Here is a 13,973-nt window from a genome sequence, read left to right as displayed (position 1 = left end):
CAGCTATTTTTGCAACCCATGGGCATCTAGACCATGTATTAGGAGTTAAGGTCTACAAAAAAGCTTGGGATATTCCAGCATTTATTGATTATAGAGAGATTGAAGCTCTAAAAATGGGAATTCCACCTTACCCTTCAAAAACAGAAGCCTTAGCGGATTTTTATGAACCTTTATCAGAGGAAATGCTAAAAAGAGCGGGCTTAAAATCATACTACGTACCTGGACATAGTGTCGGAAACACTATATTTTATCATGAAGATGAAAATATAATGTTAGCGGGAGATATGGTTTCTAATTCTGAAGATATGCTACTACCACCAGCATATCGTTATACACTAAACATGGAGGAAGCAATTGATAGTGCTAAAATTTTAGATGTCTTAAAACCAGAATACATTTCAACAGGCCATGGGAAAGTACCGTTTATGAAATATAAAGAAGGAATGTATAGAGATATGTACTGGGGATTTGCTTCTAAACAAAAATAGTTTCAAGAATTTGCGTTTTAATATAACGGCAAAATATATTAAGTTATTATGCCTAAAAAACATTTTAACTTAATTAGATGAGGAGACAATAATGAAATATCCAAAAAGAAAAAGCATCGGTCTTCTTGAAGTTGAAGCCAAGTTTGATAAGGCTATGCCTACGGGAGTCGCGGTATCTAAATCTGGTCGGATTTTTATAAATTATCCAAAGTGGGGAGATGATGTAACATCTTCTGTAGTTGAGATATTGAATGATAACACTGAAGTTCCTTATCCGAACAAGTCAATGAACTTTTATGACCCTAATAGACCTCAAAGCACGTGGCTTAGTGTGCAAGCTATGTATATTGATTACCGAGATTATCTATGGATTTTAGATACGGGGGCACCGTTTTTTAATTCCCCAAATAATAAAGCTGCAAAACTAGTACTAATAGATATAAATAAGGATATTATTTTAAAAACTTACCAATTTTCAGAAGACGTCCTATTAACTACAACTTATTTAAATGATGTTCGTTTTGACTGGAATCGTGGAGAAGAAGGAATAGCTTATATAACAGATTCATCTGTAAACGGTCCTGGAGCAATTATTATTCTAGATCTAGCAAGCGGAGAAGCTCGTCGTGTATTAGATGGTACTCTTTCTACTTCTGTCGATGAAGACATTTTACCCAAAGTCGAAGGGGTTCCTCTTCAAAATGTAGACAAAAATGGTGAAGTCTCTAAGTTTCATGTAGCAGTAGATGGAATTGAGCTCTCACCAGATAGAAAAATTTTATATTTTTGCTCTCTTGTTGGAAGATTCCTTTTTTCTATAGAAACAAACTTATTGTTTTCAAATTTTACAGATGAAGAATTAGAAAGCAAAGTGAAAAAAGTAGTTGAAAAGGGATCTTCTGATGGTTTGATTATGGCTAGTGACGGGACACTATACGCAGGAGACTATGAGAATAATTCAATAATATCTATCAGTGCCTCAGGAGAAGTAACGACAATATTACAAAATGACTTAATCCTTTGGCCGGACTCGATGTCTATTGGAAATGATGGTTATCTTTATATCACTGTAAATCAAGTTCATAGACAAGCGGGGTTTAATGCAGGAGTTGATATGAGGGAAAAGCCTTATCTATTATTGAAAACTAAAATAAATAAGAAACCTTCTAATTAATTTATTAATTACATACAGGGACTGAGTTATCAAATTAGTGAAAAATGATTTAAATGTATTAACTAATTTGATTAAATTTGTCATAACATTAAGTAACTTAATCCAAGAAACAATAATATATCAAAAAAAGGATAAAATTAAATATATGTATAACTTAAAAAATAAAGTGATTGTTATCACAGGTGCTTCAAGCGGGATTGGTAAAGCTACAACAGAAAAGTTAGCAAAAGCTGGTGCTAAACTTATCATCTCGGCTCGTAGGGCATCACTTTTGGAGAAAATTTCAAGTGAATTATCTGAATATGAGGTGAGTTACAAGGTAGCAGATGTAACCAAATTAGATGATATGAAAGAACTTATCAAATTTGCAGATAGTAAGTACGGTAGGGTTGATGCAATGTTCCATAATGCTGGGATTATGCCTATGGGACCTCTATCTGATGGTAGCAATGAATCCAATGAAAAGTGGTTTTCTGCAGTCAATGTTAATATTATGGGTGTTATAAATGGCTTATCTGCTGGTCTTCCGTATATGGTTAAACAGAAGCATGGTCATATGATTGCCATGGGATCAGTTGCTGGGCACTTAGTTTACCCAAATTCGGCGGTTTACTGTGGAACTAAGTATGCTCTCGGGGCAATTATGGAAGGTGTAAGACAAGAGAATATTGAAAATAATATTCGTTCAACAATGATTTCTCCAGGAATTGTCAATACAAATTTAGTTGATAGTGTAAAAAATTCCGATATTGAAGCTTGGGTAAAAGGTGAAACCTCAGATCCATATAAATCATTGAGTCCTGAAGATGTTGCTGATGCAGTTATTTATGCCTTATCTACACCTGATAATGTAGCAATTAGTGAAGTTTTAATGCGTTCTTCTAAACACATACTTTGATAAATCAAATAGATGGAAAAAAGTTTTGAACAAATTAAAAGTTCTTTTGACTCCCAAGCGTATTACGTTTCTGTTAAACTTTCTGTTTTCATATTGATCTTAGGGGTTTATGTTATTGGAATCATCACAGGATGGGATAATAGATATCAAAAAGAAAAGCCTAACTAATGGCTTTTTCTTTTTGATATCTATTATCCCATCTATATGATATGATATCCTATACTAAATATCCTTTATTTAATCTTTAACTCTTTTGTGAATAGAATATCATCGCCATCATAAAGTCGATTTCCTAAACAAGCATATATTTTTAATTCATCGTTACAACTCAATTAATACAACTCTATTCAACACTAATTTATATCTGAAAAATAGTCTCAAAAAAGTTATTACCCTTATAAAAGCGCATTATACAAATTAAAGCCGTCTATAAGTGTAGTTTTAAAGTTTTTATACTAGAGTATATTGTTAAATTTATTCAATATGAGTACAATAATCTATGAAAGCTTTCTGGAATTATCAAGGAAGTATACCCAGTCTTTTGATTCAAGTTGTGAGGGACAGTTGAGAAAACCCCTTAACTGTTTATTATAATATGAATATGCTATAAGCAGAGAGAGTTTGAATATTCTTTTCAGAAATAAAAACGTCTAATAAGACATAACTCCACATGGAAGGCTAGTTAGTTAAGAATATTTTTTAACTTTTAATTTCTCAAACAAGTTCATCATTTCAAAGTTTTTTTCATAAAATATAGTGTATCATTGTTATTTGAATTACTGTCTATTCTACCAAATTCTTCAAAGCCATTTTTTTTATAAAAATTTGGAGCCTGAAAAGAAAAGGTTTCAAGGAAAATGACAGAGCATCCAACTTCTTTAGCCAGATTTTCCGCAACTAAAATAAGTCTTTCCCCAATTCTTTTTCCTCTCAATTTTTCATCAACCCATAAGAAGTTTATATGCATAAACCCTAAGTAATATTCTAAAGAAATGCCCGCTAAATACTCAAAATTTTTTTCGTATGCGTAGCATATTTTTTCACCAGAGCTTTCTTTTAATATTGGTTTTTTAGACATATTATACTCAACAATATTATTTTCAAGAAATTCGTGAAAACAATCGAATGAAATCTTTTTTATCATATATTTATCTCTTTTCAAAAATTAGTAATATAATGCACAAAATAAATTATATCGTAAAACAGCTGTATAACAAAACGATTCGCTTTTGCTTATGGTATATTTGAAACTCTAGATAATTATATATAAACCTTATAAAAAATTTTTTATAAGAACTGAATAAGCATTTGTTTTTAATATTCTCAATTGAGAGATTGAACTATTTAATTAATGTATAATATTTGAGAATTTCTATTCCTTGACTTAGAGTAACTATCAGATGATAAAATTAGATATAATTATATTAATAACCCAAACTTAGTTTATAACTAATTTACATTAATAATTATTGTATAGTCTAATGTGCTAATTTATGATTTAAAATTTTCGTATTAATTCGAGGTAACGAGCAATGGTAAATAAAAACTTTATCTTAATTTCAATATTATGTTTATTAACACTTTTAGCAGCAATGAATTCTGTTATTTTCAATGTTGCAATTCCTAATATATCTAATGATTTGGCATTAACGTCTTCTCAAGTAAGCTGGATTTCTGTTGGGTATACGTCAATAACTGCGGTAGGCTCATTAGCATATGGAAAATTATCTATAAAATATCCTATCAGAAGACTATTACATATAGGTATATTATTATTTTTCATTGGCTCTCTAATTGGATTCTTAGGTTCACACTTTTATCTACTAATTATATTGGCAAGACTCATTCAAGCCAGCGGTAGCTCATCTTTTGTAATCTTATCTATGCTTACTATCAATAAGTACATACCTATAAAACTTAAAGGAATTTCTCTGTCTCTTTTGAGTATTTCTATTGCCTTAGCTTTGGGAGTAGGACCTTTGTTAGGGGGAATTATAACAAATCGCACTTCTTGGAACTATCTATTTTTAATTATGTTGATTAGTATATTTCTTCCTCTAATTATCAACATAGTGATGCCAAATGAAGTTAATAGTTCTTTTTCAAGTTTTGACTATGCTGGATTAGTTTTGACGTTTATACTAATAATAACTATTATGTTAAGCATCAATAATAATTATCTACTTATTACCATCTCTCTAATGATAGGTACTGTCCTTATAAATTACTCTAAACGTAAAAGCAATCCTTTTATAGATTTATCTATTTTTAAAAATCGCCTATTTAGAATTTTTATATTAATGGGATTCCTATTGAATGCTTGTCATTTAGCTGTTTTTTTTATAATTCCCATATTATTATCTAAAAAATTTCACATAAGTCCACAGGAAATAGGATTTTTATTTTTTGGGGGTAGCATTTCTGGTATTTTTTCTAGCTTATATAGCAAAAAGTATATCGTACAAAAAAAAATTTTTTTTGTTTTAATTTTGTCCTTGTGCACTATTTTAGTAGGTACAGCCAGTCTGGCTATCCTATCAGAGTACAGGATATACTTAATTGGTATATCATTCATCCTAATTTGTATTGGTTATTCACCAATTCAGATAGGACTAAATTTACTTGTATCACAAGAATTACCTGAGTATAATAGCAGCAATGTGTTAGGAACATATAACATGTTTAACTTTATTGGGATGGCTTTCGGACCAGCTCTTATAAGCAAAGTTAGCACAGCTTTTAATAACTATTCGGTTACATTTTTGGTCTGCTTAGCTTTAGCTTGGTTTAATCTATTGTGCTTACTTTTGATTAAAAAGAAAATAGGATAATGTAAGATTATAAGTTACTTTTAATGTAGACTATATTTAGCATTTAGTGTAGTCCTTTATATAAAGTAACCGGAAAAGTTGTTTTTAGATCAATTTCTTCACCATTTAATTTTTTTCTAAAATTGTTATGGCATTGGAAGCCATTAATTCAATAGGTTGTACTACAGTCGGTAAATTAGGCATTAAATTCCTGCATAATTTTGTTCCATCAAAACCAATAATTTTGATATCTTCAGGAATTTTTTCCCTAATTTTTGAGCAACTTTCATTATGATAGCTGCTTCAACGTCATTTCCTGCAAAAATTCCATCTAAATTAGGATATTTAATAAATATTTCCTTGAAGTGTTTTTTCTTCTCTTCATTATTCATATCGAAATATATAGGGTAGCTGCAGGGGGTTAGCCCAAAACTCATCATCGCATCTTTACATGCCTTATCTCTAAGGTTACTAGGCATATCTATGTTAGATCTCCCTGTAGTATGTATTATATTTCTACATCCTGCTTCATATAAATAATTTGTGGCTAATATTCCTCCGTTATAGTTATCGCATTCTATAACAGGTATTTCTTTACTGACAGTTCTTTCTATAGAAACAATTGGAAGATTCTTACATTGATACTCTTTGATCCCATTATTATGGGTTCCCACTATTAATCCATCGATTTGCTTTGTTAGTAATTGATTCAAATAGTCTTTTTCCTTCTGAGGATCATTTAAAGAATTCCCAATTATAACTTTGTACCCTTTACGATACAATCCTTTTTCAAGTTCTTCAATAAGTTCAATAAGTTCACCAAAGAAAGGATTGCTTACCATCGGGAATAGCAACCCAATGATATTAGTTTTTTGTTGAAATAATTGCCTTGCAAGGATATTAGGATGATAATTTAATTCTTGCATCGCTTGGTAGACTTTCACTCGCGTTTTTTCACTAATATAACCTCTATTGTTTAAAACTCTAGATACAGTAGTTTTAGATACATTTGCTAAATGAGCTACATCTTCTAATTTAGATTTCATATTCGTACTTTTATCCTTTATAAAATTATATCAAAAAACACCTCCCTTTGTAAGTTAGGTGTTATTATTTTACTGTTGCATTTTTTGCTTTGCTAATGCAAAATTTCCTAAAGAAGCTGATCCATTATTCTCTATGGTAGGTGTAGTAATGTATTCCTCCATTGGAGGTAGCTCAATATAATTATTTAGCATTTCTTTTAATATTATTCTTACCTTAGCTAGCAAATTTTCACTTATTACACTTCCGCCAAATATAATTTTTTCTGGGCGAATCAGTAACGTGCTTTGTAGAGCTGCCTGCGCAATATAATAGGCAACCTGCTGATAAATTTCATGAGTGTCTTCTACATTCTCTCCCTTAATACCTAATCTTTTTTCAAATGATGGGCCTGAAGCTAATCCTTCTAAACAATTTTTATGAAATGGGCAGCAACCATCAAATGTTTTATCTTCTTTATGTCTTCGTACTATGGTGTGACCCATTTCTGGATGACCTAGTAGACCAAGAAATTCTCCATTAAAAATAGCACCACCACCAACGCCTGTTCCTATAGTATAGTAGACCAAGCTTGAAGTATGACCCTCTTTTTCTTGGAGCTTCACATATTCTCCATATGCTGAACCATTGACATCTGTAGTCCAAGATATTGGAACCCTAAAATGTGTACGGAGATTTCCTACAATATCTATATTTTTCCAGCCCTCTTTTGGTGTACTTGTAATATATCCATACTTTATACGATTCTAAAAAAAAAACAAACTTAATCAACTTTTATTTTCAATCATTCATTCACATACTACAATAATTGATGAATAGTTTATTGTAAGTGCTCTTAATTAGTCGCTAAACAATATTTCTTTGGTCTTACGTGTAACAAACATATTCCAGTATAGCGGGGCAATGTTTTTGGGGGCGCTAGGGCTATGTTCTTTAATGGATGCCGCAATTGTTATTGTCCCAACAAATATACCTGATGTTTTCAATTTATCATGAAGTAGAAAAGTAAGGACTCTCAGAACTGACTTATCTATTGAGACCCTGGATTTATGATAATCTGGATGAATTCCAAGTCCCCCACCTGTTGTAATTATCGCTCCCGAATTTTTTTTAAGTGAGATAATATAGGATGAACGAAATTTAACAAGCTAGTTGAATTGTTTTCTATAGAGCTCAATACTTCTTCAGGCTCAAGTTTAATAATATTATCATCTCTTCTTAAATTTAAGTTGAATATAACAAGTTCTATCTCATGCAAAGAGGTCATTTCTAATAATGATTGACTTACCGCTTGCTTATCTTTACTATTCGCTATCCAATATTCATTTAAGATATTTTTTTCAGACAATTTTCTTTTAAATTTAAAAAGTTTCTCGTTATTTCTAGAAATCGTTAAGATTTTATATCCCTGTCTACCAAATATTTTTGCAATTTCCATCCCCAAGCCATTGACACTTCCTGGTCCGATAATTAAAATACTTTTCAATATTTACCTCCTAATTTAAGTCTTATTAATATTATTCGTTTGTGTAGTTCTCTTTATTTTTAGCTAATTTTTTCTCAAATGGGTTAAATATTCTATCAGTTTTATTATTTATACGATTTCTATAACTAGTTATCTTATAGTCCACCATATCTAGCATTTCTTTTGTTTCAGAAAGTTGAAGAAGTATACTCTCTCTTTGACTTTCCAGCAGCTTTAATCTCTCTGGGATAGTTTGATCTCCTTCAATACACATGATAATATATTGTCGTATTTTTGCAATAGGTAACCCCGTTTCTCTAAGACATTGAACAACATAGACCCATTCCAAGTCATTTTCAGTAAAAATGCGAATATTTCGTTCGTTTCTTTTCACAAAAGGAAATAAACCTTCTTTATCATAAAATCTCAAAGTATATGGTGAAATACACATTATTTTTGAAACTTCCTTTATTGTTAACATAAAAACCTCCTTTTTTACGATTATTTACTAACTTAATATTTACTATCTAAAGGATATTACTAGATAGACATCTAAATAATAAAAGATTTATATCTATACACTAAAAAAATGAAATTTAAAACTTATAATTATTATACTACACTTTAAAAAATCATGATATAAATATTCTTCTTATATTTTTAGCATTATTATCAAATGTAAATATAGTTAATTTCATATATTATAAATAACCTAATTATAGTATACATCATTAGAGTAACTATCAGTCAATAAAAATTATAAAGTAACTTCGATATTTTTACATTAATTTTTATAAATACGCAATTACTTTAAAGCTAGAAGTTTCTGTATAAATTCCTTCATATATCTATTATAATAAGCACTAATAATCCTACTTTTATGTTACTGAAACGAAACTATTGACTTAGAGTAAGTCTAACATGTTATTATACATAATATGACTTATACTATAATATATAGCATATAAATTTTTAAAAGATAAAGGATAGAATAAATGGATATTTACTTGAAAATAGCTATAATTTTACTAATAGCCTTGATAAGTGGGGAATTATGCATAAGAATAGGCATACCTTCTGTAGTGGGACAATTGATTGCAGGTGTACTTGTAGGTCCTTCGTTACTTTCCATAATTAATATAGATCAGGAACTATCTTTGTTCTCAAATATTGGTGTTATTGCATTAATGTTTATGGCAGGTCTAGAGAGTAACTTATCTAAAATTAAAAAGTATCTTATTCCTGCTTCAAGCGTTGCTCTAGTTGGTGCTCTAGTTCCTTTTTTTTCTTTTATAGCTTTTTCTAGGTTCGTTTTAAACGAGGGTTTAGAAGTTTCAATCTTATTTGGAATCTTATTTGCGGCCATGTCAACATCTATAACAATAGATACTCTGAAAGAATATAATAGTTTAAACAATAAAAATGGAGTAACAATCATGACTTCTGCAATATTTGATGATATCATAGCAGTTTGTACGTTATCTGTTTTTTTGACACTTTATGGTGTATCAGACACAAAGCAAACGGCTTCGCTATTAGTAATGATTTCGGAGCAAATATTCTTTTTTATATTTATTTTCATAGTTTCAAAGTATTTCATTCCATATTTTACATTAATCTTCGATAAGCTTAAATTACCATTTTCAAATTTAATCGGTAGTTGGATTATAGTTTGGTTAGCTGTAGGTAGTGCCAGTATATTTGGGGTTTCGGATATCATTGCAGCTTTTATTTGTGGTGTTGCTATAAGTGAAACCAAAATAAAAGATGAAGTACTTTCCCTAACATCTATACCTGCTTTTTCTATTTTTGTCCCAGTATTCTTAGTATCAGTTGGTTTAGAATTACATAGTTTATATATTCCAAATCTATATATATTAATAGCTGCTGTGGCTCTATCAGTAGTAAGCAAATTATTTGGAAGTGGTTTAGGAGCTTATGTTACTAAAAAATACACAATAAATGATTCAGCTATTATAGGTTCGGGGACAGTCCCTCGCGGAGAATTTTCCGTTGTGATTGCCCAAATAGGAAGTGATAATAAAATAATCACTGACAATATGCACTCGTTTATTTTAATTATTATTATATTATCTACTATTCTAGGACCCTTAATGCTAAAATATTTCTTGAAGAAAGAAAGTAGATGTCTCAAAGAAGATTAGATTGCAAAGTTCAAAAGTTAAAACACCATTTCTTACTATTCGTTATCTTAAGCTGGTATTCATATTAATATTTGAGTTTTAGCAACCACCTATAACTGAAGAATTATTTCGTACTCTCTCAGTTCTTTTGGTATATTCTTCGAATGTTCTCTCCCTCTTGTATTGTTTTTGAGGTAGGTCATCCCAATAATCAGGTAAAAGTTATTCCATCTTTTAATAGGGCATATTCATACGCAATTATGCTATTTAGACCTTTGACGATCCAATGATCAGTTTTAATATATAATCTATTTCTAAATGAAGGGCTAGTACATTCTTGAATAAATATATTAATAATTGTTTTGCAACACTCCATCTCTTGGTCATAAATCATCTCCTCAGCCTCTCGATAGCTCTTATTATAATTCAGGTAATCACAAACAGCTACAATAATTCCTTATTTTTAAGTACTTTTTTTAAAGCTCTATTGGAATTCCTTAGCTATACTTCTTTAATTTCATAATAAATTAGACAAATCGAAAAAAACTTCACGAAACAGCTTGATATAATTGATAAAAAATAAGTTAAAACTATATCAGCACTATAGATCCTAAAAATTTATAGATTTTAATTTTTGTTACTTTATCTTAACATGTTATAATTGGCACGTAAGATTACATTACATATTTAGAAAAAATTTACTATAGCGTGAGTAGTAAAAACAATTGTTAGTGTATAGACAATTTGTATTCATACATTTTATAGCAAAGGAGAAAAATGAATAAAACTTTAAAAGCTATTATTAAAAGTGGAGATAGTGGTATTAGCGCAGCAGTTGCAATTGCTTTTCCCATGAAGGAGCGGATACTGATATTGTATATCATGAAAATGATGAAGATGCTTTGATTGTTAAAGAACACATAATAGAATCGAGTCGATCGGTTTATTTATATAATGTATTCATGTTAATGGTGGATCAACCGTAAATCGTTAAGCTCATTTATATTCTTTATCTTCATTTTTTAAAAACTAAATATGCTAAATATAAACTTTCAAACAAAAAAGAATGCCATCAATTTAATGGTATTCTTTTCTGCTTAAAACTATTTTACTCTAGAACCATCAACTTTGACATCTTTTACCTTATCCTTAACTTTATCAACCTGATTAGAAGTAAACTTACTTGTCGTTTGTGCGGCATCAGTAACCTTATCTTGCAGACTTACTTCATCTTCTTCCTGTTGGGCTTTAGTTTTGATATCAATAACTGAAACATTTACTTCCACAACTTCTAAGTCAGTCATTCCAGCTACTTCTTTACGAATAATCTCTTTCATTGCTTTGTAGATTTCTGGAACACTTTTCTTGTATTCAGTAATAATTTTAAGATCTACAGCCACTTGCTTTTTCCCAACTTCTACATCAACTCCTGCAGTAACATTGTCAGTATTTACTAATTTCCCTGTTAGATTTGAGAAAAATCCTCCATCAACTGCAAGAAGTCCATCAACTGATTCCAAAGCCAAACCTACAATTTTTTGAATCACTTTGTCTTCATAAGTCAATATTCCTTTGATTTCATTTACGTTTTGTTTGTTATTTGTTTCTACCATTATGATTCTCCTTTTAGTTAAAAAATTATTTGTTTTTTAAGTGTTCAATAATCCCTAATTTTTGGATATAATACCCAACTAAAGCTCCCATTACAATAAGAACAAGAAGGAGCACTGTTTTCCAAAAGCCTATCGTAAAGATTAATAGCGTTAAAAAAGCTCCTACGATTCCACCAATAATTGGACATTTATATTCTTCTAAAAATGTCATCTCTGCTCCTAATCTACGCGAATGCTAGAAGAATCTTTTTTAGCTGCCAATCCTCTAACTTTCACTTGTACTATCAACTTATGATTTATACCAAAGAAGTTTTGCAAGTCACTTTGTAAAGAATGAGAAATTTTCTCTATTCTTTCGACAGCTTCTTCTCGTGGTAAAATTTCTCCTTTAATAAGAACTTTTACCTTTTTCTTAAACAATTTGATTTTGATGCTCGGCTGTCTTATATAACCTAGTTCCGTAATGTTTTCTCTGACCAGACCCTCAATAGCAGCACGTTTTAGCACCAAGTGCCCCATTTGATCATCCAAAATAATCGATAAATATGTTTTGGGTATAAAACAAAATGTAATTAAGGAAATAAAAAGAACTAATGCTAAAACTGAACAAAAAATAAAGATGTATTGTGGAACATACTGACCAAAGCCTGAAACCTGTGTCGCTTCTTTAATTTTCCATGTAAAGTTCATAGCATTAAAGTTTTCCCACAAAATTAATAGAATCAGAGATAACATGATAAGATCAATGAATATAAAAATTCCTTTTTTTATTCTAGACACTAAATTCTCCTATTACCTTCCACTTTTTGGTTATTGCTCTAGCAATTAAACCTATAAGAGCTCCGATAATTAATGACCAAATCATTATTGACTCCTTTCTGTATGGTTAATCTCCTATAATATATCAGCTTTTTTAATGCAATTCAAATCATCTGCTCATTTTTTCAAAAAATTACAAATCATTTGTAGTTTATAAAAGATATCTTTTTTATTAAATACACAAAAATAAATAAATCTCTTTTTATAATATGTTATTGTTCTGTAACGATATAAACCTTTTTAAAGATAACGGAAGAATTATGAGTTTTTCCGATATTGGCTTCTTAAAATTACAGTCAGGCATCACAGAATACATAAGATTATGATAGAATTAATGATGTCTATTTAGGAGAATACTTATCAGGAAAATCAAAATAAAGAATTGGACACTCTAACTGATTATTATATGCTGTGATCAGTTTTTTTTATTTAATTTTCTCCTTTTTTAAATATTGATGAATATTCGCTTATATTTATATGAAATATTATATCTGCTTCACTCCAGTACTTTTAAGAAGTTTTCTAAATTATTTTTGCTATAATTAGCGTTAAAGAAAAAGGACTATTTTTTACAACAAGAATGTATTTTTAAAATATAGTACTACATAATAGTTTTTCAACCAAGTAGCTTATTGTTTGGGATAATCCTTGGATTTATAGTTGGACCAGTTGTTCTATTCTCAAGAAAATTTAATAGAGTATGTTTGACGTGACGTATACTAGTATCAAGTTTTATTCATTTCACGAGTGATCAATGAGACTTAATGATATTACTGAACATAAAGAAACAACTAGCTAGATTGGTTTTTTATGTTCACAATAATTCTCTAACTAAAGTACAAAAGAGGTACAAACTAAAAAAATCGAAACCTTTTTTATTCTGCTATAAGTGATAAAATAAATAAATAAATAAATAAATAAATAAATAAAAAAACAGACTACTTCAAAATCACAATTCTGTTTTTTTAATATCCTCATGAAACACTTTATCTTGAAAATTTTATCTTATTTTTTGATTTGCTTTTGCGAATCTTTAAAGTCTTTTTTTGTTTCAGTTTGAGCCTCACTCACAATTTTTTTAATATCATTACGCTTAACTGCCCAGCCTGTAATTACTCCAAGGAGATACAAACCCAAGATAAGAAAGAAAACAGGAATGTTGACAGAGAAAAAAACAAGGTTAACTGTTACGGGTTTCAAATTTTGAAAAGCGAAACGTAGAACTAGAATAAAGATTACAAGAACTAAAATACGTTTTGGGGTTACAATTTTTTTAAGTTTTTCCAAAGTAAGCTCCTAACTGATTGATTTTAATAGTATATCAAAAAATAGAGCGAGATAAAAGATCATGGTCTTTACGGAAATCAAAAGATTAATGGGAATGCTTGCTTGAGATGATGAGTAATCTTAAAGCTTATCTTTATTTTTAAAACTTCGCAACAGAACTTGATTAAGTAATATTTTTATAAATAATAAAAGATCTTTTCGGATTTCATAATGCTTATGAGAGTTGTATAA

The 13,973-nt window shown here is 29.7% G+C and overlaps 3 protein-coding genes across 3 annotated transcripts; 2 read left to right on the top strand and 1 right to left on the bottom strand.

The window, feature by feature from the left end:
* The first annotated feature begins 113 nt into the window (after window positions 1–113).
* On the top strand, window positions 114–1,687 carry LOC122404206. The gene is made up of 3 exons (XM_043408137.1): window positions 114–445; window positions 597–1,583; window positions 1,681–1,687. The coding sequence occupies exons 1-3, from the start codon at window positions 114–116 to the stop codon at window positions 1,685–1,687; spliced, it is 1,326 nt and encodes a 441-aa protein (XP_043264072.1).
* A 120-nt stretch (window positions 1,688–1,807) lies between these two features.
* LOC122404194 (uncharacterized oxidoreductase SSP1627-like) lies at window positions 1,808–2,560 on the top strand. Its single transcript, XM_043408125.1, has one exon. It carries the CDS (start codon window positions 1,808–1,810, stop codon window positions 2,558–2,560), a length of 753 nt encoding a protein of 250 aa, XP_043264060.1.
* Window positions 2,561–5,573: 3,013 nt separating this feature from the next.
* Window positions 5,574–6,416, bottom strand: LOC122404204 (sucrose operon repressor-like). Its single transcript, XM_043408136.1, has one exon. It carries the CDS (start codon window positions 6,414–6,416, stop codon window positions 5,574–5,576), a length of 843 nt encoding a protein of 280 aa, XP_043264071.1.
* Window positions 6,417–13,973: the final 7,557 nt, after the last annotated feature.

Source organism: Colletes gigas, unplaced genomic scaffold (genome assembly GCF_013123115.1).
Source record: "Colletes gigas isolate AHSC1104 unplaced genomic scaffold, ASM1312311v1 Colletes_gigas_Sc00122, whole genome shotgun sequence".
Lineage (NCBI taxonomy): Eukaryota > Metazoa > Arthropoda > Insecta > Hymenoptera > Colletidae > Colletes > Colletes gigas.
This window is presented reverse-complemented; position numbering and strand designations above follow the sequence as displayed.